The sequence below is a fragment of the Mesitornis unicolor genome, unplaced genomic scaffold, assembly GCF_000695765.1.
Source record: "Mesitornis unicolor isolate BGI_N332 unplaced genomic scaffold, ASM69576v1 scaffold25251, whole genome shotgun sequence".
Classification (NCBI taxonomy): Eukaryota; Metazoa; Chordata; class Aves; order Mesitornithiformes; family Mesitornithidae; genus Mesitornis; species Mesitornis unicolor.
This window is the reverse complement of record NW_010162085.1, coordinates 2,469-26,053: the sequence shown is the minus strand read 5'-3', so window position 1 is coordinate 26,053 and position 23,585 is coordinate 2,469. Positions and strand designations below refer to the sequence as shown.

The window sequence follows — 23,585 nt, the reverse complement described above, 5'->3', positions numbered from 1 at the left end:
AGACACAGGAGCAGAGACTGGCCCTGGGACAAGGCTCAGGGCACATAGAGGAGGCCCAGGATGAAGCCCAGGAGACAGGAACAGACCCAGGACAAGGCTAAGGGCACAGGGAGAAGGCCCAGGAGGCAGGGACCGGCCCAAGACAGGGCAAGAGGTGGCGACTGGCCCCATGACAAGGCTCAGGACACACAGAGAAGGCCCAGAATGAGGCACAGGAGGTGGGAACAGGTTCAGTACAAGGCTCAGGGCACAGGAAGAAGGCTCGAGGTGAGGCCCAGGAGTCAGTGCCGGGCTTAGGACACACGGATGGGCCCAGGGCAAGGGTTGACAGATGAGAACAAAGGCTGGGACATGGCCCTGGGATGAGGCTCAGGACACAGGAATAGCCCCAGGACAAGGCTGAGGACACAGAGATGAAGCCTGGGAGGCAGTGACAAGGCCAGGGACAAAGCTCAGCAGGCAGGGACAAGGCCCAGGCTCAACTGGAGGATTCCTCCTTGCTTCCAATGGTGCCCATATCAAATAGAGAGCCGTGCAGTGATCCTTTTGGATGTCTACACAATTATCTTCACTTACACAGGGTCCTCAGCAAAGCTGTGTGTTCACTGCATATTTCATTGGTTTCACAATGACTTGGGGTTGGTTTGGTTTGGTTTGGTTTTTTTTGTGTACCACAGTGTTGAAAGTGTTTGCTGAAACCAAACTGCGCTGGGAGTTTTGTGAGTGATTTAAATAAGGTTTTAACATACAGAGCTGTGGTGACTTGGCAGGACCTGTTTGGGAATGTCAAATATACATTAAGTACTCTGTGAGCAGCTGAAGTGGCTGTTGTGGGTAGTCCTTGTGGTGAAAGTCAAGAAGATGCAACAGGCAATAATAATCCTGCCTTACATCATTTCCAAGCAAACAAAAATATCGTTCTTCCCTTATTTTGCTAGTGATGTAGATCATCAAAAAGCTGACTGGGTTAGTATCCACGAGCAAATATGCCAGCTGCTGATTCCAATCCGTACGTCCTGCCCTTGTCCGCTTTCTGAAAGAGAAAGAAAACATGACATGGAGCAGCTGGTGAAGAGGCAGGTACGTACATGAAAAATGAATACCGCTTCAAAATGCTGCCAGTTAAGTTTAATTAGATCTCTTCTTCCTATATTTTGATGTACGTAGTGTTGGGAGGGCACCTCGTTGGTTGATTGGTACTTAGTTGTAGAGCTTTTTTTAATGGGGAAAAAAACAAAACCAAAAACTCTATAACAAGGGGAGTATGAGCGTCCTCTCTCCAGTTCTGTGAGCTGTTTTTGCAGCCCTGACTCGAATTCCTGAGCTTCCTGAGGCAGCGCCAATCCTGGATCTCCCACCTTGTCAGGCAACCAGTCCATCTCCCTGGTTAGTCTGTGATCTAGCCGAGTGTTGCTCCTCACAGACTGTCCTCATCCTTCACTGGTCAGAGGGATTCCCCTTTCTCAAAGCATGGGGCAGAGAAATAAAGTTCCCTCCCTTCGTTTACCTTTGTTACCAGCTTTAAACGCCCTTTCCCACTAAGTACGGTCTTTTTATCTCCGTTTTTTGGCCTGGTGGGTGGCGCAGATGTGCGGCTCCTTTCCAACCTGAGTGGTTTTCAACTCTTTTTTGTTGTTGTTTATGGGGTGGCAGGATCTGCTTTTCCACAATGTTGATCAAATAAAATAACCTACCCAAATACATCTGCTGCTTAAAGTGATCTTGCCCATAAAAATAAATTCTCCTCCTGTCGTTGCATAACTCCTCATCACAGAATAATGGGACCAGCAGAACAGCTGAAAGTGAGCTGGGAACAATCAAACGGTGCCACCAAGAAGAACGTCATTAATCTTCCTGATTGTACGTCACTAATTATGTTTAAGGTTCTTTCTGGACCAGATGCTTTGGTGACTGGCTCATTGCTGCTCTCTTTCCTGGTAGCATCCAGAAGGAGAAAATCTGAAAGGGTGGAACCTGCGTAGACTGAAGTCCTGCGCGGTGAAAGCTTGCGACAGGCTTTAGGCAGCAGATTCCTTCAGGCTGTGTAGGAATTGGGAGCTGGCAGCCCAGTTTGGTTTTGTAGGTCCCATCTGTTTGAAAATCACAGGCCAGGTTGTTGGCCAAAGTCCGAAGAAGGTGTGTTAGAACAGGATGTCCCAGAAGTGACAGGAAAAATGCAAAAGCTCCTTTGTTCCAAATGACATTTAAGTTGGTCTTTTATAAAGTCTGCAATGAAGAAAGTTAAAATTGGTCTTACTGGGGGTGGTGGCAGGGTTTTTTTGCATCTTTAACTGCTTGAAACTTTTCTAAGGAACCTCACCTACATGTTGAACACTGATGTTGAATCATCTGGTATTACATCATTGATTTTATAGCAGCTAAAATTATGCTATATGCATTACAAAGCACCACGTGACCGCCAGATCAAGGAAGTCCTCCTTGATTAGCTGGAAGCCAATTGTTTGTTTGTATGAGGTTCCAGTGGAAGACAGCAGGAGAACGGGAGCAACCCTCCCCTTGATCGGCGCACACACCTCGCTTAGCACCTGCATTTGAGCTGAGGCCTGCAGTGTCATCATGGGAAAAGTCACAGAGAGCAGACTCCAATTTTTTTTTTTCAAAGTATACATTTTTATAGGATCTATAACAAGCCTGTTACATTCGTTCATTGACCTTTGTCTCCAGCCTGTTTAAATAAAACACATTATGGGAACAGTATGTACAGGGAGACTTTGCCTTCCTTCTCTCCTAAGAAAGGAGGGGAAGAGTGGAAACACCCCGTTACCTGCTTGCTTCCTCAGCAAGTCTGCAGCTGCCGGCCTGCAAATGAAGTCTGCCTTTACGTACAGCAAGGTATAGGGTAGACAATGTGTGGCCTAGATGTACTGACAAGCATTGGAAGAGCAGTACAGAGAGGGTGAGGTTATTTACTGCCCCATCTTGATGGCTTCATCACATTCCTGTTCACAGAGGCGGCAAAAATGCCTCAAAGAGCTTTTGGAGCTCAAGGAAAGCTGTGTAATCTCATGATGCTCAGAGAAAAAACCTTCTGCTCAAAGCCTGCCTATAGGTTTATGATTTTTTGGGGCATTTCTGCTGGACTTCACACACTCCTGTCTGGTGTTTAGAAAACACACAGCCCAAGCCTCAGTCAGGACGTGGGGAAGCCGGCACACATCAGAATGCCCCGTGGCCTGCGGGAAGGTGCACGAAGCTGAGAGCCAGGAGGTTTTGAGTTTCGTACCTCGTCTGCACTCCAAAGCTTTGTTGATAGAAATCTGCTTTTGTCAACATAGCCGGGGGGGTGCCTCCAGACAAGACCTCCAGACTGACAAAACTCCAAGTTTCTGTTTGTAGAATCGCTTCACCTGCCTGCGTGATGTCAGCTCACTGCAGCTCCTGCGTACAGGAAAAGATCCACGGCTCAGCCAGCTACAGCAGTCCCCCAGCACCCATGCTGTTCCTGCCGACTGCAGATTTCAACTCAAAGTGACTGGAAGCCTGCCTTCCTCTTTAAAGTGTCGTTTCTTCAAGCACACCATCATTTTTGGTACCCGTGAGTGAGTAAATGAACATGGAACAGGACCCCAAGCGTGTTCCCAACCCCCTGCTCTCACCTGGAGCAGAGCTGAGGTCCTTCAGCCTCCTCAAACCCCAGCTGGAGGAAAACTGCGTGGGGGCATCTTCAGAGAAACCTCTGTAATTGCAACACACATGAAAAGAGCCCAAAGTGTGCAGATCTGGGGGCGTGGGGCTCCACACAAGATGAAAAACCATGCAGGGCCAAAGCTAACGATGCCCCCAAGGTTTAAACTGCGCTGTCTTAAATATTCAGTGCTGCAGGGCTTCTGTTGTCTCCTGCCCTTCTTTCCCCTCCTGGGAGCTGTGCAAGAGCCTAACCCTTCACTTGTCCTTCCTGCAGATGTTTTCAGATCTCTGACATCATGGGAAGCAGCGATGATCCTATTGACAAAGAGTACAAAACAGAACGATGCTGATCTCCAGCACCTCCCCAGATGCCAATCTGCTTGATACCCACACGCCAAAGCTGGTGCTGGTTGCAACAGAGGAAAAGTGGCATAGGCAGAAAAGGCAGCCTGAAAAATAACAGCTCTTACTGCCCTGAGTGTGTGCTGGCGTTCCTTCGGGCACCACGTGCTCCCCCAACACGGTTGGTTTTGGTGCCTGTCTTTTTCACTACATACTGGTAGCTCAGGGGCTAGAGAGGGGATGACTGCTGTGTTTTCCAGCTCTGGACTCTCCTTGCTGTAAGCAGGGTGCTCTGGGGTGCATTCTTCGATGCTCTCATTTATCCAGAAAGGATGGCCCTTTATCTCAGCTAGGATCTCCAGGAAACACTCGCAGGGTGTCCTCGAGGTTCCCTATCCCTGAGCTGTGCCTTCACCCATGGCATGACTCTGTCTCTCTCTACGCACTTAAGGCTCAGCAAAATGCCAAACCTGGCTTCTGAAAGCACTGAGATTTGTTTTTATTTCCCTCTGCTCAGCGACAGCTGGAAAACAGAAGGCAACAAAGAGGTAAAACGGTATTTTCTGCCGGCGCTCGCTGCATGGGCCTGCCTGTGCCTCCCAGCAAGGGAAGAGCGAGTGCCTTGCTGACTTTCCATGGCAGCACTGCTAGGCACACCAGCAACAAGATTTCCTTCCGGGCAGCTTTCCCACTGCACCGCTTGTGTGAAAAGCCAATGCAGAAGTATTGGGAGTTGGCAACAGTTACACTGAAAGCAAAGAGAAATAGATAAATAAGCATACTGGCTCTTTTTTGCTGGCACGTTGTTAAGGGCACAACATCTATGGTTGCCGTAGAGCTCTTGGCAATGCACATGCATTCAAACAGAGACGTGTTTATGGGGCTGGTGAAGAGATCAGCGTGAAAAGACCAAACGTGGCACAGACTTGCGAGACGCAGCAAAAGGCAGGGATCAACTGTACGTACGGGAAATGCTATGGATTCTGACAACAGAAATCCTGCAGAAGCTGCTTGACCACCAAACCCAGCTTGGGTGATGGATACACAGGAGTGTAATGCTGGGTGTTGTGATTTTCATAGGCTTTCTGGGCTCCACACCCAAAATACCAGGCCCAGAAGTGGCCGGGAGAGGGTGGGAGGAAGCTGCGGCGCCACGTGAGGAGCTCTCTCCTCGCTCCCAGGCTGCGTCTCCTGCAGCTGGAGGTGTGCCATGCTGGCACCGGCGTGGCAAACCATACGCTCCGCTGCTTGCTATGAGTCACCGTTATTACTGTCAGCAAAACCCCGCTGTAGCCCCTTTGTCTAATCCTTTCTATGGTCTTGTGATGATCGTTTTCTGTGCTTCGCAGCCTTGATTGCTGCAGCCTTATTAGCCCTTTTTGGTAGGCTTCAGGGATTCTTCATCTCGTAAGACACCACATGACCTAAGAGGATGTCCAAAGCTGTTCCTGCTACAAGTAGGAACGAAAGCCAAGCTGTAATATGACAGCTTTAATTTCCATCCGTTAATTACAGACCCAAACAACGTTGCAATCACTGTTTTATGGTTTGCAAACTTGAATGTAAAAAGAGAACCGTGGGTGTCACTTCTCCTCTGTCTCATGACTACGTTTCCCTGCAGAAATACATCATCGATCTCGCGTGCAGCACAGCCCAGGGGTTTCTTTTGGACAGAAAGCACCAAGAAGCGATACCTGCAGCTCTGCATGCACTGCATTTCAGTACTGAAGTGTACGGCTCAAATTCCGTGCAATTGGTGCCTGCTTATCTGTTCCTGGCAGAGGCCTCAGCTGGTAAGTATTGTCTAAATAGTAACGCTGGCAAGGGCAAGACCTCCCGCGGGTCAGGTTTCTGGTTTCCTTTTACCATTTATCAGGCAAGGACCAGCTCTGCATTTCAACATTGTGCCATGTCTGTACCCTTCCCTGCCTCAAGGGCATTTCGGAGAGATTTGAGAAGTCGCACCCCGCCCCCCTTTTTTCTGTGTGGGTCTGGGGAAAAGAGTCGCTCATCGGTGATGAGAGAGCAATGAAAGCAAATGAAATGTCTCCTCCGTCTCTTCTGATTCCCACGAGACAAGCAATATGAAAATCTATTATTTACCTCTGTGGCTTCATAGGACTCTCGAAAGCATTAAATTCCCGAGGGTGGTTGGTTGCGCTCTTATCTCAGGGAACCAACAAACATTTCTGAGACCATTGCATCAGAGGAATGCCTCCGTTCATTCACAAAAGCGCGCTCTGCCTGGAGCAGAGCTCTTTCTCATTGACTCTATGCTTCATAAAAAATGTCAAATTAGGACTCTGCGTGTGGAGAGCTGCTCTCCTCAGCTGCCGACGTAAAGGACTGAGAAATCCCTGTAAATCATTGCCCATACAGGAGCGCACACAATGCTCCTCTGGAAGAATTGACCTGTCTCAAGGACTATCATAAATGGCGTGGCAAGAGAAGGAAAAAAATAATCCCATGAGTAATTCTGGTGTGATAATGCACGAGTCATTAGAGGCTGCCTGTAGCTAACCTGTTTTGAACACGTGTTTCAGAGCCATTGAATGCAATACACATTTCCTGACTGCTCCTGTAGCTCTAGACACCCAGTCTGGCTGCAAATTAGGTTTTGAACACCTGCCTGAATCGGGGGCACATGGAAGAGAAGTGGGGAACTCACAAACTAGGTCTGTGTATCAACCTACCTCAAAGGGAGAGGAGGCAGTATTCTCTACATTTCTAAATTTTTTATAAATGCTTTTTATCCTGCTTATTTCTACAGGTGTTGGCCACCTTCTCCAGGCATCTAAGTACCTGTCCCAAGCCCAGTGGATTGTCCTCAAAGCTCCAGACTGCAGTCTTGCTGTTCAGCATAAATTACATTGGAGTCTGGGGCTTTTCTATGCTGCGGAAGGAAACTTTGAACAGGCTTTGTATGACCTGGCGAATGATGTAAGCCAACTTACAATACAGAAACACTACGATTTTTCTTCCTTATCTAACACTTCCACGCTGAGATGAAAACCCCAGCGGGCAGATTTGCAATCCTGATTTATAGGCACTGAGGGTACACGTTACAAACACAACAATCTGTGTGTTACCAAAGTTATGTTTTACCCGTTATCCTTATTCCCTGGAAGTGACATAGACCTTGTCTTCACCACATCTGCTTATAAATTTATCTGTCAGCTTTGCCACGGTCCTGAGATGAGCAGACATTCCTACCCCAAACTGTTCTAGTTGCCTTTTATTTGACAGATAAGTTTCTTTGAAACTTGGCTATCATTTTCACAGAATCACAGAGTGGTTTGGGTGGGAAGGGACCTCAAAGCTCCCCCAGTCCAACCCCTGCCATGGGCAGGGACACCTCCACCAGCCCAGGCTGCTCAAAGCCCCGTCCAACCTGGCCTTGGGCACTGCCAGGGAGGGGGCACCCACAGCTTCCCTGGGCAACCTGTTCCAATGCCTCACTATTCTCAGAGTATATAATTTCTTCCTAATATTTAACCTAAATCTCCCCTCTTTCAATTTGAAACCATGACCCCTCATCCCATCGCTCCATGCCCTTGTAAGAAGTCCCTCAATTTTCCTCAGATTTTCCTCAATACTTCTCTGTTAGAGGGCGGTGCTCCACCAGCCACTATTTAACAAACACCTTATTTATCTGTTTCAAGATCCGGTTCAATAGCTTTTTCCCCAATTCAATCTTTTTAGCCACGAGAGTGGTTTGTCAGATTTGAAGCCGTTATTGCCAGCTGTGTCCCCCTGTCATTTGATCCCCCAAAGGCAGATGAACTTCACGAAATCCTATTTATGTCCCATGCAGACTATATTTATCCAGTGCAGAGTGATGTATCCCCACTACTGTTGAACTTGATAGTAGCTTTGTGTGGGTGTAAATGATGACACATGGTTGAGGAGAATTAGATCCTTTCCATTATAATTTTACAACCTTGTTTTTGCTTAGTCTCTAAACTTTTCAGGAGAGATTTCCTCCTGTGCTATTGGTTTTTTTAGGTACTCTGAATGTGGTGCCTGGAAGGCGTCAGGTAGTAAGTTTTTTGCTCTTTGCAAGCTGCCGGTCTACGTCAGAGCAGCCCAAGACCTGCCTGAACTTTGGCTGCGTGTCTGAGATCTGCTGAGAGTCACACGCCAGCTCAGAATAGCTGGAATGCTCCGCTGCCTTCCCACTGCCCGGGCTTCGGCTGGGCCTTCGGGGGGGCAGAAAACGGGCACCGGGGGCAGGAGCGGCGAGCTGAAAAGCGGCAGCAGGTTGTGCGTTTGAAGACGGGAGGGGTAGGGGTTGTGCCAGGAGAGGAGGAGAGGTGGGAAATCTGTCCCTGGGATAAGGTTCCTCTGCCCCAGCGAGCAAGGGATTTTGGGGCGTTGTATCCCTTTGTATAAACACTAACATGCAGGTTTTTTCAGTACCATGTTTTACAGTCATTATCAGGTGTAACTAACACTATAGTTACACAGAAAAAAGGGAATGCTTGCAATATATATGAAAAATGTCCCAGGTTTGATATGAACGTTAAACTTCTGCCTTTTTTTTAATATTAATTTCAGATTTACTTTGCTAGTTCTGCGTTTGGACCAAAATCTATTGAGACCTCGGGGGGGTATTTCCACATGGCTAATGTTTTCTGTCACCAGAACAAGATGGACATAGCAAACTCACTCTATGCTGAGGTTGGTAAACCCAAAGGTCATCCTCTATATATTTCTCAGGTTTTTCTGTGTTTTTTCTAATGTTTTTCCTGTTTCTGATTGCCTTTAATACAATGGTGACCATGTCAAGTGTCAGCATTGCCTTTTAGGATCAATCTCAGAAGCCCTGAATATATTTCTCTGAGTTAAAACCAGGAGACACTGATCCTGTACTCAGTTAACAATTGTTATTCCAGTTCATTGTTATTCGAAAATTGTTATTCAAGTCTTCGATTTGGGCATCCAGACCTTGTTAAAAAATAGCTTTGCTACCAAATACCCCGCAGCAGAGGTTAAAGAGAGTCCCAAAAGTAGAGAGGGTCACCAAGGAGTTTCCGTAGCCGGGGCAGAGTGGCTGAGCAGCAGCGGGATACAAACGAGTCACATAAAATTTATTATAAAATTGACTGATAACCAATGAAAAGCTACATTGATAAAAGATCGTCAGCACAGAGTGATCAAGCAAGGGGAGTAACGATTATCTAAGCGCTCTAATAACCAACAAAAAAAGAGCTTTCATTTCTTTAGCTTGATTTTCTGTGGAGATGAGGCTTTGGCAGCTACACAATCTGCCTTCATTCCCTTCGCAAACTTCAACCCAATTTGCTTTTGGCAACCAATTTAGTTAGATTTGTTCCTATTTGATGAAAATGAATAATGGGGGAGAGAAGTGAGCTTCCGACTACGGCTGCTGGTGGGAGCAGGGCGGTCATATCTCTACATGAGACACCCAGCTCAGCAGCAGCCAGCTCAGTAACCAGCAGGTGTCCGGTGATTGTGGTGGGGCCGTGCATTGCGGGACGCATTGTTTATAGAACAACTCATTGCTAAATACCACGTATTCATACGAGTGAAATGATTCATTTGCTTCCTGATAGGTAGCCGACATCTGGCATGCCTTTCTCCTGAAGTCAGTGCAAGTGCAGGAGCAGATTCTCAAGTCACAATCGGAAGTGTCTCCATTTACCGAGGACAAGGAAGTCGACGAAGACCTTATGAGTAAGCACCGCTGTTGCGCAGTACCGTTCGGAGGACAGGATTTTAAAGAATCCGTACATCCTACAGTTCATATTTACAGCACTGAGTTTTGCATAGCATTTCTGTAGGCCAAATTTAATTGGAGTCATGGATAGTTCTGCTGTTGATGCTCGTAGGGTTGTACTGAATGGAACAAACGAGGCCACTGTAGGAGTGAGGATGTTCAATGGGAACACACCTTTGCTCTTCTTGTTTACGTGCTCCTTTTCACAGCGCCATGGGCAGGGACTGTGACAGTACATGGTTTTACCTTTCAGGATTCCATTTCAACATCCTCATTTCTCTGCAGCTCCTTTGTTTCCATTTAATCATGTGAAAGTGACATTTCCTCTCACTTAGGCAGGTTTACAGCTCTGTCTTCTGAAGCAGGAGGACACACTGGAATAGCATGTGATAATTGGACCTATTAATCTGGAGAATGCTCTCAGGAGAGAAGCTGGGGAATCTCTCACTAGGACCTGTGTCCAGTTCTGGGCTCCCCAGTTCAAGAAAGACATGGAACTACTGAAGAGAGTCTGGTGGAGGGTTACAGAGATGATGAAGAGACTGGAGCATCTCCCATATGAGGAAAGGCTGAGAGAGCTGGGGCAGTTTAGCCAGAGTGGAACTTATCAACGTTTATAAATATCTAAAGAACAGGGGTCAAGAGGATGGGCCCAGACTCTCTTCAGTAATGCCCAGCAGCAGAACAAGGGGCAAGGGGCACAAACTGGAGCACAGGAAGTTCAAGCTCAACATAAGGAAAAACTTCTTTTCTGTGAGGGTGACAGAGCCATGGCCCAGGCTGCCCAGAGAGGTTGTGGAGTCTCCCCTGGAGACATTCAAACCCTGGACGTGTTCCTGTGTGATCTGCTCTGGATGACCCTGCTCTGGCAGGGGTTGGACTGGGTGATAGCCAGAGGTCCCTTCCAACCCCTATCAGTCTGTCTTGTGTGTTATTCTGGGACATAAGGGTGCATAAAACATTAGGAAATATGCTAGTGTGTGTAGTGCTACCCTATGCTCCACTGAGGTCAGACCAGACTCTGGTCTTTGTCTTCCTCCTACCAACTATGCTAAGAATACAGTCAGAGAGGAGAAGAGTTCCTGTACCCTTCACCTGGCGCTGTCTCCATCTGATAGGGACCACACCAAGACAGGGTTACACCACCTTTGGTGATGCCAGGAGTAGGAAAGTTGCTCTTTTCATGCAGCTGTGATGACTCCACATCCTTACTAAAGACTGATTGACACCATTACTGACTGGACAGAAAGGTATCTGTTAATGGGTGTGGAATTTGCATGGAGCTGAGGTACCGCGTTGATGCTTGTAGTAGAAATGCTTTGATGTCTGGAAGAGGTAACTGGACAGTTTTGAATGTATTACCTTGCACGTGTGTGTACATCCAACACAATCGTTTCTTTCTTGATGCAGCTGAAGCCCAGCAAGCAGAAGCCGTCCAGGTGCTGAACGTGGTGTTAGATATCAGAGAACGGGCACCAAAGCAACAACCTGGGGAAGTCACCAGAGTTTTGCATGCTCTCGCCATGCTTTATTACCTGATCATGGACTTTTCAAAGGTGAGTCTTCACTGGTGAGAGTGTCTGGGAGGGTTGCCCTGCTCTGTTTCAGTGCATGAAGCCAGTTACCTGTTCACCTGGCACCTCCTGAGTCCACAACAGCCCAGGAGCACTGGGTGACTGAGGATGGAGCTGCCTGAGTGGCTCTGCATGGAGCCGGCTCCTGATCTGTCAAGACTCACAAATCCCACAGGATCTGCTCTGATCTCTGCCAGGCCACCCCCAGGGGATCCCGTGTCACCCACACTTTCTGGGTTCGTCCTCTATCGGGGTCATCCTGGCAGAGGAGCTGTCTGTCCTGAGCTGCATTTAGACATCGGGTCAGGTGTTAGGCAGTGAGAAAGACACAGGCCTCGCAGTGCCCGTCCTTGAGCTAGAATCCCTGTAATTACATTCACTCTCTTGGTCTCTGTAGTTCAGTTTTGAATTAGGATTTGTCCTGGCTAAAAATTTCAGATGCAACTGCTAACTTCAGAGTGCTCAGTTCTCTGCTGTAAAAATCGTTGATTTTGAGGGAGTGCTGAGCAGAAAAAAAAGCAAAACTTTATAATGGTGAGAATGAAGGAGCTACCAAGGGAAATGAGGGATTTAGTTCAGACTGAGTCAATCCAGCTGTTTTTCTTTTTCCTGAAATAGCTTTGGGAATGTTCTGACGAGCTGCTGCGGGAGGCAGAGATCTGCAGCACAGGGGGCTAGGGTTGGTAATCTCCTCTGGCTGCACCACTGGATCCCGAGTATGCTCTGTCTCAGCTTTACTCTCTCCTGTAAAGCAGCTTGTGCAGGTCACCCTCGGGAGCAGACGGCAGAGCGGCTGGAGCCTGGCTTTGCGCTCTTCCAGCGCGCCTCTGGGGGTGTTGTAACTGCCCTTGAGAAAAGCCAAATTCCTGACAATTACCCTGCCTTTTCTGTTTGTTCCAGGCTCATGCGCTGGGGATGAAAGCCTTTGACCTGGAGAACAACTGCCTCAACCAGAGGCTCTGGAAGCCATTGGTCATTTGCTAAAATTGATTAACTCCAAGCTTTCCTACCCAAAATAAAGACCTCTCTACCAGAGCCAGGTGATCAGTTTTATTGGGTTGCTGAAAACAAAAAGCGTGATGAGCCGTGGGTCCGTTCTGCTGCCGCCTTCTTTCCTGATGTGTCCCCTTCCTTCTTGAGGTGTTTGAAAATCCAACTTTTTGGTACGAGTTAATTTTCATGTGCTGCTCAGCCTCCGTGGCCTGTGACGGAACAACAGCGCAAGGGTGGGAAACAAAAGCACAACCAACACAGGCTGCATAAATCATTATCTAATGATTTCTCATTGTCATTATCTGATCTATCATTAATCATTATCTAATGATTTATGAATAAACAAACAGCCTCTGACGTCCTCCCATTGTCTGTCCAGAAGCCAAGACCAGCTGAGAAGTGGCAGTTACTGGTTTCCTCAATTTTGCCTTTTGGTTTGATGAGGGCAATACCAGGGAGGGGCGCCGGGGAGGTCCTCGCCACTCACCCCACTCAGGTGGTGGTTGCCTGCTCCTCGATCGTGTATCACTCCTCTCTGCAGCGCCTCTGTCTCCAAATCCACCTTCTCACTTTGTGTAGGGCTTAGCGGAGTCGCGAAGCTCTGGACACTGCGGGACTTGCTTCTTCCGCTCATGGAAGAACTCGCAGCCACCACGAGAACATCACGAGGGGCTATGGAGCAGTCTGGAGGGAAAGGATTTACAGCCCAGCCAGCTCCAAGCAGAGCCTCTGACCCAAAGAAGATGGGTTCCTCATGGGTATTTAAGCATTGCAGTAGCTCTGCTGCTGGCCTGAGGAAGAGGAAGTCCCTTGTGTCCCCATCTGCTGCCACCGCGCACGCTCCCAACCCAGAGAAGTTACTTCATATTTTTGCTGTCATTTTCACAGAATCACAGAGTGGTTTGAGTGAGAAGGGACCTCAAATCTCCCTAATCCAACACCCCCATGGGCAGGGACACCTCCACCAGCCCAGGCTGCTCAAAGCCCCGTCCAACCTGGCCTTGGGCACTGCCAGGGAGGGGGCACCCACAGCTTCCCTGGAAGCACGGGACAGCCTCGGTGGCTGGGAGAGGTGAAGGGAAACTCGCCCTGCTGCTCTGGTTTGCATTCAGCTGAGCTTTAAGCCTGCGATTAAGTCTCATTTACTTCAGGAGGATTTACGAGTGCATTTAATTGTCTCGCTGAGTTGGGATGGAGTCAAGTACGCTTTTTAAATGCTTCATCAAGCCAGGACCTGAGCAATTAAAAGGGATTGGTACTGCTAGTGCAGGGAAAGCCTCCGCTCCAGCCCCTGTTCATTCCCACGGGGTGGGACAGCACCAGTCAGGGTGCACAAGGGGCCCCAGGGCTGCCCGGCGCAGGTGACGGGCAAGAGACCTGGGAATGCTCCCACTGGAGATAGCAGTGACCACGGTCACCCTCGGCAGAGCTCGCCACGGCCGCAGCGACCACCATTGCAGGGCAGGGGACTGTGCCTGCTGGCACAGAGCCTGGGGGCGTGGAGGATTTGGGTCACCGTAGCCAGGGATTTGGAGCTGTGGGCTGGATGTGGCTTTAATCCCTCAGGGACACACTGCAGCCAGGCCAGCAGCTCCATGTCCCCACTCCTGGCTGGCTAACACCACAAAAAGACGGTGCGAAAAGGGACTTTGCGTGGGGCAGAGCGTTGGCAGGAGCAGGGATGGGAGAGGGCTGGGAATGGAAACGTTAGCGTTGGCAACGGGAAGAGCCCTAGGCAAATAAAGAACATTTTGGGGAGCTTTGAAGGATTTTTACAACAGCCATTTCATTTCCAGCACGTGCACTTCAAGGCAAAGAGACGTTTCAATAAATCGCAAACAAAAAAGCCTGAAGTGACCAAGATCAGCGTTTCTTTGCCCGAAAGTGTTCAGACTTGCAGCTCTTGGCACCTCCTCAGTTCGAGGGGAATGAAAAAAACACACCAAGAAGCAGCAGCCTCCCTCCCTCCCTCCCTGCCATGTTCGAGTGCTCACAGCCACAGCTCCAGCCCAGGCACCCTTCACAATCCTGGGCTCCCCCATGCACCCCATGGCAGTGGGTGCTGGGGGGGGCAATTAAAACCTGCTCAGGTGCCTCAGGAGGGAGTTTGGCAACTGGGAGAGCCATTTCCGTGGAGGAAAAGCTTTGCAGGGATGAGCACACACCAGTGTACAGTGAGGGCTTCCCAAGGGAGCAGGACTGTGCCAACTCCAGCAACCCCCACATTTAGGAAAGACACCACAAGCCACGACCCCAGAACCACAGCTCCAACCCAGCACCAGGGCAGGGGGAGTGAATTCTCCCACTAACAGCAAGGTCCAAGTGGAGAAACCCCCCCAAGGGAGGCAGAGGCCTGGGGGGGTCCCGGCTGCGGCGCAAGGAAGGGACAGGAGGCAGGCGGGGGGGGGGTCGCTGCACACGTGGTTTATTGGTAGCACACCGCACACCTTGGCACTGCCTTTAGCTATTTTGTCTTAAAAAATAACACACACGCAGGCGCCGTGCTCCACAGAGCCGCGACAACTTCATCACAGGGCATCTTCATAGAGATATGTATTTTTTTTTTCTCCTCTTTTTTTTCCCCCCTACCTTTATTTTCTTGCAAGTGTCATCACTTCCAAACCAGGCAAATAAGTTAAAAAAAAATACTGTTTTAGAAAAACCGGCCTGTGGGAATGTGCCAGGAGCTCCCCCACCAGCTGCACGCGGGGACGAGGGTCGGGGTTTTTTCAGTTTTCTTCAAAAAGGACAGTATGTCTTATTTTTTTAATATACTACAGCCTGAAATTCAGTGCAAGAGAGACAGCTACAGTGCAGGTAAGGAACTATACAAAAATCATCCTAACCATGTACAAGCCTTTTTTTTTTTCTTTTTAGTCGCTCTAGAAACTATACCTTGGCGTCTGTACCTTTTTGTATACATTATACAGTGTGAATATAACTCCAACGAATATTTACAGTACTTTGCTCATCAAATCGGAAACACTATAACTTAAAATCTCTACTATTAACAAACCATCGAACAAAAAATATATATAATATAAATATCTTCCAGTCTATACACAGAGCGGGGAGTGGATGCATCCGCAGGGTGATGAATTTTGGGGGGGTGGGAGCGATGGAGGATGGGGTGTTGCTGTAGTGCGTGGCTGCCGGTTCGCTCTGCCGGCGCGTCACCGTCGGGCAAATATTGCCGAGATTCAACCAAAAATCAAGAGAAATCACCCCCCACCCCCAGGTCTGTCTCCCCCGAAATTCAGGTGAGGGAGAGGCAAAGCCGCTGCAGGGCAGGGACCATCACAGCCCCCAGCGTGGGGCAATCCCCATCCGCCAACACCCCCGGGGCTCAAAATTGATTCGACTGCTTTAAAAAATAACTCGTTTTAAAATTAAAAAAAAAATGGTTGGTTTCGATTTAGTCAATTTACCTGATTTTTCTACGATTAGAACGTTAAAAAAAAAAGGTTTCCAACTTTAAAAACTTCCGCTACGTGATTGCTCGTTAAATAACCTATCGCGTCATTAAAAAAAAAATAAAACGGGAGCCGCCCGCCCGCTGGCGGAGGCTGCGCGGTTGGGTTTTAAAACATCGATCGGCTTTGAAATCCTGGACGCGAAACCAGCTAAAACACCAAAAAAATGGTTTCTAGGAGAAAAAATAACAATAAAATAGGTCAGTCTGTCGCTGATAACCCGGGCGGGCTGGAAAAGTGTGTGCTCGCACACCCACCCCCCCGCACCCTCCGTCCTGGTTTCTGTATGAAGCGTTTTTAAAAAAAAAATCAACCCCAAAAGTGAAGAGGGGGCGGGCAGGGCCACGGGCGGGTCAGACCTGGGAGTCGGCACCCAAGCTGTGGAACTCATCCGGGGTTTTGTCGCTCTGGCTGGCTCCGCCCTGCCGAAAACCCGAGGCGATTTCATCAAAGGTCCGACCCTTCGTCTCCGGCACCTTGAAGTAGGTGAAGATGAAGAAGAGGACCAGCAGCACCGTGAAGATGATGAAGACGTAGGAGCCGCAGAGTTGCTGGGAAGAGGAAGAGAGGAGGAAGGGGTGAGGGCATGGATGGAGGTGGTGCTCCAGCACCGGTTCCAGGAGCGATGGACCACAGCTGAACAACCATCCGTGGTCCAGGACCTGGGTCCTCCTCCTGTGTAACCTACCTCCAGCTGGAGGGGACCCGTCCAGATCAACCCCCAGCTCCTTCCCTAGATCCTGGCCCCACTTCTCCTGCCCTGGGCATCCACCCAACCAAACCACTTCCAAGGCTCACAATCGGTCCCACAACCCCCACAGTGTGAGGCAAGGCTTGGCACCCCCACCCGTTCCCACCAGGAGCACCAGGAGATGATTACCGCGATGTACTGGAAGCCCATGCCCACGATGAAGTTGGAGGTCCAGTTGGACAGGCCGGCGACAGCAAAGGCAGCGGGACGAGGGCCTTGGCTGAACAGTTCGGCCACGATAAACCAAGGGATGGGGCCTGGACCGATCTCAAAGAAGGCCACAAACCCAAAGATGGCCACAATGCTGAGGTAGGACATCCAGGGCATTTGGTCCTAGTCCAGGGGAGAGAAAGAAGGTCAGTTCAGTAAAGGGGAATGAAGCATCGCTGATGAGGAGACCAAAGTGAGCATGGTGCTGGTAGAGAAGCCATGAGGTTTCTCCAAGTTTCTGGGACCTTGAGACCGCTCCTTGGAGGACAAGCCCTTCCTCATCTCCAACCAGACCTCCTCCTCCAAGCCACTAGAGCGAGGGGCAGCGCTCAGGACCCCCTCCCAGCCCACCCGTCCCCTCAACGCCCATCACTCACCAGCAGCGTCAGGGCAATGGTCATGAGCACCGCGCAGCCCGCCATCCCCGCCAGGCCGATGAGGTGGAGGGTCCTGCGTCCGGCTCGTTCCACCACAAAGAGCTGTTGGATGGAGACAGGCGTCCATCAGCATGTCCCCAGCCTGGAGGAAAGCCCTCTTCTCTCCACCTTTCCTGGTGAGAGCTTGGTGGGCCAAAACTCACCGAAACGACTGTGAAAGCCGTATTCACCACGCCAGAGCCAATGGTGGCGTAGACGGGCTGCTCCACACCCGACTTCTCGAAGATGCTGGTGGAGTAGTAGAAGACCTACGAAGGGCAGAGATGCGCCATGAGGAAAGCTGCCGGGTCTCTGAGCCAGGCTCTGGGTGAAACCAGCTGATCCACGGCCATCTGGGTCCCACCAAAACTCACCGCGTTGATCCCCGAGAGCTGCTGGGACAGCTGCAGGACGATTGCAATGAGGATGGGCTGGCGATACATGGGGGAGCGGAACAGCTCCATTATGGTGACCTTCTTCTCCCTCATCATTTGCCGGCTCTCCTCCTTCATCTCCTGGAGGTCGCTGCTGACGTCCGTGGTGCCCCGCAGCTTCTTGAGGACTAAGGGGAAGAGGTGGAGTCAGGAGCAGCTGAGGACCCTCACATGTGGTAGGACGAGCTCAGGGACGAGGGTCTCTCACCGCTCTTGGCTTTGTTCTCTTCGTTGCGGTTGATGAGGAGGAAGCGGGGGCTCTCAGGGGCGAAGGGCAGGATGATGCACTGCAGCAGGGCAGGGACGAAGATGAACCCCAGGAGCAGTGGCCAGAGTGAGTCGTTTCCCATGATCAAGTCCAAACCGAAGACCTGAGGACAAGAGGGGTTGAGCCACCCTTTTCCAGCTCAAGTTAGACCCAACTCTGCTGCTCACAGGTGCACTACAGGCTTAGACGCCCATCAGAGGGGCCAACAGACATCTCATGATGCTGCCCATTCCACACCTTGGGATCTCACAGCATCCCTGCTCCTGGTCCATCCCTCCAGCTCCTTCTGAAGGGCCACGGAGATCCACAGCAACACCCAGTGCTGCTGCACTAAACCACCCCCTGTAAACCCTGAGGAGCATCAGCATCAAAGATGGGGTTCCTCCCCCCACTCCAGTCAGGTCTCCAGCACTTACCTGTGCAATGAGGATGCCCAAGACGATGCCAAGCTGGTGGAAGGTCCCCAACGCGCCCCGCAGTGCAGTGGGGGACACCTCACCCACATACATGGGCACAAAACCAGTGGTGAGGCCAGAGTAGAGGCCAATGATGAAGCGGCCGAGGATGAGCATCTCGAAGGACAAAGCCATCTTGGAGAAACCCATGAGGATGGCAGAAATGAAGGCCAGAATGTTGGACATAAGCATGGAGTTGCGCCTGGGGAAGGAAGGGAGGAGCGTGAGGAGGACCATGGGTGTCAGAGAGGCTGAAGGGGTGGTGGAGAACCCAATCTTCAGCTGTTGGCAGGAGCGAGGTGTCCCTGGGACTCCAGGGTGGGGTGAGGCTGCAGGACCCACCCCGTTGTGGTCCACCACACTGGGTGCTCACCGTCCAAAGCGATTGACAAACAGTCCCACGGAAAAGGATCCGATCATGCCTCCAACAGAGAAGATAGCAACGGAGAGGGACCAGAGCGTGGTGAGGGTGGCGGGGCTGATGGGCTCCTCATATCGGTACTGCCAGGTACGGTTATAGAAGTCCTCAATCACCTGCACAGGAGGGGGGAGAAATGAAGACATGGGTGAAAACCACCTTCATTTCACCTGCACCAGCAGTGTTAGGAGTCACCCAGCCTCAGCCCGGCCACCTACAGCCCCTTGGCCGGCGAGCGCAGCTCACAAGACGATGCGTCATGGAGCCGCTGGGCCAGTGGCTCAGCTCCAACCCAAGGGAGGAAACCTGCTGGGGTGTGCGGGGGAAATGCAGCCGGACGGGTTCTGGGCTCGCCCTGCCGACACTCGGCCTTGCCAAAATCCCTCTTTCGCCTCGCGGGGCAGCCACAGGGAGGTCACGGCTCCTCCCCGGGGCACAGGAGGCGGCGAGGGATGCTTCGACACAGGGAGGGGAGGAAGATGCTGGAGGAAGGGGAGGAGGATAGTGGGGTCATTGGGGCAGTTCTGGGTGGGAGAGGTCAATTCCCATCTCCCTGGATGCTCCCAAGCCGAATTTCTAGGGCTTTTTTTCCACAGTACTTCCGTAACCCAGTAATTCTGCAACGCTAACATCCAAGACAAGCGCTTGTTTCCAATTACCATCTACACAGAACACCCTTTTTAATATATTTTAACTATTTTTGATGTATTTTTAAAGCCAGCTGAAAGCTTCAAGTAAATTATTTACGGGTCACCCACACCCAAAACAAAAAAGCCAAGGGCTCAGTAACACGCCCGACCAACCCTGGCAGGAAGGAGCCAAGGTTTTGTGCCAGCTGCTGCTGGACACCACGCGGCCCAGGGACCTCGCTGCTGCGAAGGCTTCCCCACGCACTCAGCTCCTGATTGAGCATTTGCACGATTGCGCTTCGTTTTCCAGATTCCCCATCGCTCTGAGCGCAACCGAGGGCCCCTGGCAGAGGCAACACAAGAAATACTCCTTGTGCCTCACTAGAAACGTCAATAATGTATTTTTGTTTTAAGTTGTTGCTTTTACAAACCCCAAACCCACTAGGAATTCAGTATTCATTTGTCTTCTGCTTCACCTGGAGGTTTTGACACTTTGGGGGAGGGGGGTGGGTTCCCCTTTCCTAATATTACCAAAATAAATAATTGATACGATTATTCGGAGAACCCAGGACCAGCTCAGGCTCTCAGTGGAGGTCTCTGCACTCGTCCCACCAAACTTTGCTGTGCTCTAAATTCCTCTCTATTTTCCTCAAAAGCCTCCAGTTCTCTCCCTTTGGGGCAGAAAAAAAAATGAATCCAAGCAGCAGTGGATGCATCAAAAAAAAAATCCCCTACTCCTGTCCCTTTTCTTCCTGCAAAAAAGAAGATGGGACAGAAAAACCCACCATGAGCTAGCTGCTGGGACAGGAGAAGATGAAAAATTCAGAGTTTAAAGTGAGAAGCATGATAAAAATAATTTCATTTCCCAAAAGCTGGGGGTTTCCCCCCCCCACCCTCATTTTATTTCTGCTGAGCATTTTCTACCAGCCCTCACCCAGTCGAGCTGTCCCTCTACACCACAAACCCCACACTGATGGGCGACAGGACCACGAAACTGGCGCCCAACATCCTCGCGAGAGAGGAGCCCCTGGCTGTGGGGAGCTGCTGCCAGCAAATGCTGCTGCACCCGCACAGCTGGAGCCAGGGCAATGATCGCAGAATCACAGCATGGTTTGGGTGGGAAGGGACCTCAAAGCCCCCCCAGTCCAACCCCTGCCATGGGCATGGACACCTCCACCAGCCCAGGCTGCTCAAAGCCCCGTCCAACCTGGCCTTGGGCACTGCCAGGGAGGGGGCATCCACAGCTTATCTGGGCAGCCTGTGCCAGGGCCTCACCACCCTCACAGTAAAGAATTTCCTCCTAATATCCAGTCTAAATCTACCCTCTTCCAGCTTAAAACCGTTCCCCCTCATTCTTTCACTACCTGCCCTTCTAAAGAGTCCTTCCCCAGATTTCTTATAGGACCCCTTCAGAACTGGAAGGCTGCAATAAGGTCCCCCTGGAGCCTTCTCTTCCCCAGGCTGAACAGCCCCAACTCTCTCAGTTGGTCCTCGTAGGGGAGGTGCTCCAGCCCCTGATCATCTTTGTGGCCCTTCTCTGGACCTGCTCCAACAGCTCAATGTCCTTCTCATACTGGAGACCTCAGAACTGGACGCAGTACTCCAGGTGGGGTCTCACAGCGCAGAGTAGAGGGGCAGAATCACGTGCCTGGCCTTGCTGGCCACACTTCTTTTGATGCAGCCCAGGATGCCATTGGCCTTTTGGGCTGCAAGCACACATTGCTGGCATCCTGCACCCCATCCCACGCATTCCTATCCCAATCCTGCACACCAATGCATCCCGATGCATTTCCATCCCACATTCCAACCCCGATCCTGCACTCCAATTAATTCCAATAGATCATCCTGCACCCCAACGCATCCCAATCCTGAGCTCTGATGCAGACCCATCCTACGTTCCAATGCATCCTCATCCTGCATCATCTCAACCCCGCATCCTACCCCAAATCCTGCACCCCACTTTACCCCAATCCAACCTCACCCTCCACCCTAATCCTCATCCTGTGCCCCAGTGCATCCCCATCCCAATCCTGCATCCTGACGCATCCCCATCTTGCATCCCAACCTGAAACCTATGCTTCAATTTATCCCAGTCCTGCACCCCAACTGATCCCAATGCATCCTCATCCTGTGCCCCAAGATATCCCCATCCTAACCCTGTGCACTGATGCATCCCAGTCCCAGTGCATACCCATCCTGCACCCCGGCACATCCCCACCCTTGAAGGTGGGATGAATCCCCCCACATCCAGGGCATGTTGCTATCCAAGACCCTCTCCCTTGTGCCCCTGACACAGAGCACCCCAAATCCTTTCCCCTGTCATTCTGCACCCTGAATGCAGCATCAGTCACTGAGTGACTCACCCCTAAAACACACAGCCCATCCCTGGCCCCAACCCCATTACTTTCACCCTAAAACGCACAAGGGAAACTGAGGCAACAACCACTGAAGGAGGAGGTCATGCTTTGCTGAGGGGCTGTAAGAACCAGAGCTCAGTCCCAAGACCCCTGGGTCCCCCAGGGCAGTGCTCCCCAGGTCAAGGGGAGATGGAAATAAGTCCTTGAGCCACAGGGAAATTTCAGGCTGCGGGGCTGGGCTCCGATGCAGGACAGCAACTAGAGAGCACACACTCCCCATCGTGCCAGGGCTTAGGGAAAAGCAAGGGCTGATGCCAGAGCAGCTCCTCAACATGCTGCCACCATCCTCCAGCCCACCGCCGCTCCCAACACTGCTCCCATCTCCGGAGCAGGGTGCTTGCCGCTGGCTGAGCATCCCCAGCATCTATCAAGAGTTTTTAGCAGGGCAATGCTTTTGGCTGACAGACGCATGTGCCATGTTGGTGGGTGCAAGCACCAAAGGTGCTGGACGGGAGCCACGGCCTGCAGCCGTGTGAAATCCTGCTCAGGCCACTCACCGCGATTAAACACAACAATGCAATACCTCAAATAAAGGCAATTTGCATCTTCTTTGGCTCTTTCCACACTGATGGGGGTCTAGGAAGTTTTTGTGTGGGGTCATCTCTCTCACAGGGAGTTTTTTCAGCACTCAAGGTGAGATTTTGCAGACCCTTTGCTGGTAATGGGATTGAAAGTCTCACAGCATGAAGCCTGCCTTGGTCAGTTTAATTATTTGGACAGAGATGATGCTCGGGGACCAGCTCTGCTCTCACGCAGCAGCAGCTGGACCCCAGTTTGTCCTATGACACCTTACCCACATCAGAGGAGCTAATGCTGCAAACACCACGTGAGATTTCTCAGCTAACATTTCCAAGTCTTTAACGCCTCAAAAAGCCGCGTAGTATGGGGAAAGTCAAGTTTATCAAGGCTTCCATGAACCTCCCAGGTGCTGGACGGTGCTGGCACTATGCTAGGGGAAGGAGCAGATCCCTCCTGCCCCAATACTCCGGGATGCAAAGCTCCCCTCAGAGCGGTCACTTCCCCCGCTTCGAGATGACTCAAATCCTAACCAACTCCCAGACCTTCGCTAAGAGCCGAGGTTAAAAGTTACGCCGGTCCCACCCGGCGAGCATCCTGCAACGGCGTTCCTGGGATTTTTCCTGGCAAAAAACGCTAAGCGAGGAGGAAACTAATTCTCCCGGGAAGGCGGGAGCTAAATAACTCCCTCACAAATCCCATTACAGGCAGTAAGCTGCCTAGCGGGATGTACTATTTTAGCTGGGCGGGTGGCAGGAGCAGGTTTGTTTTCAGGCGCAGAGGGGTGGACTTTTGCTCCACTCACCTTTTGTGGGGCGTTGATGACACCGGTGTTGTAGCCGAATTGCAAGGAACCCAGCACCGCTCCTCCCACGGCGAGCATCAGGCGAGCCGTCATCTGCAGGAAAGGAAGGAGGAAAGAAACAAAAAGAGAGGGGTTAAACATGGGGTTCTGGCTATGTCCCCTGTATCAGAGAGGTCCCCAGCGCTTGTCCCCGAGGAGCAGCAAGAGGAAGAGGGATGCTTGTGAGGTTGTGAGCATGAATCTGCGGGCTCAAAGAGACAACTTGCCTTTTTTACAGCATCCACATGGGATAGGGGAAAAAATAATTAAAAATATATTGGTTTGGGCTTAAAAAAAAACACTGTTTGGAGATGCCAGGATTTCTTTGCACCTGGAGTGGGGTAGGAAGTTTTATCTGGGGTGACAGGGTCCCCTCCGAGGGCTCCCCGTGACAGCCAGGCAGCGCACCAGCAAGAGATGCTTCTGGGGACACCGTGGTGACGCTGCCGGCTGGCTG

The 23,585-nt window shown here is 50.8% G+C and overlaps 2 protein-coding genes across 2 annotated transcripts; one reads left to right on the top strand and one right to left on the bottom strand.

Annotated features, from left to right (window-relative positions):
• Window positions 1–938: 938 nt before the first annotated feature.
• Window positions 939–12,323, top strand: ZMYND12 (zinc finger, MYND-type containing 12; the record flags this gene model as incomplete). The annotated part of the gene is given in 8 exon segments (XM_010193528.1): window positions 939–1,080; window positions 5,612–5,783; window positions 6,761–6,930; window positions 8,548–8,670; window positions 9,567–9,687; window positions 11,141–11,286; window positions 12,205–12,235; window positions 12,238–12,323. Coding segments are annotated over 8 exon segments (991 nt in total), but the record flags the coding sequence as incomplete, so codon positions are not given.
• A 3,800-nt stretch (window positions 12,324–16,123) lies between these two features.
• On the bottom strand, window positions 16,124–23,182 carry SLC2A1 (solute carrier family 2 (facilitated glucose transporter), member 1). The gene is made up of 9 exons (XM_010193527.1): window positions 23,090–23,182; window positions 18,678–18,838; window positions 18,266–18,506; window positions 17,790–17,952; window positions 17,522–17,709; window positions 17,312–17,416; window positions 17,109–17,210; window positions 16,651–16,854; window positions 16,124–16,321 (listed from the first exon to the last, which is right to left on the bottom strand). Exons 1-9 carry the CDS (start codon window positions 23,180–23,182, stop codon window positions 16,124–16,126), a joined length of 1,455 nt encoding a protein of 484 aa, XP_010191829.1.
• Between the last annotated feature and the right edge of the window lie 403 nt (window positions 23,183–23,585).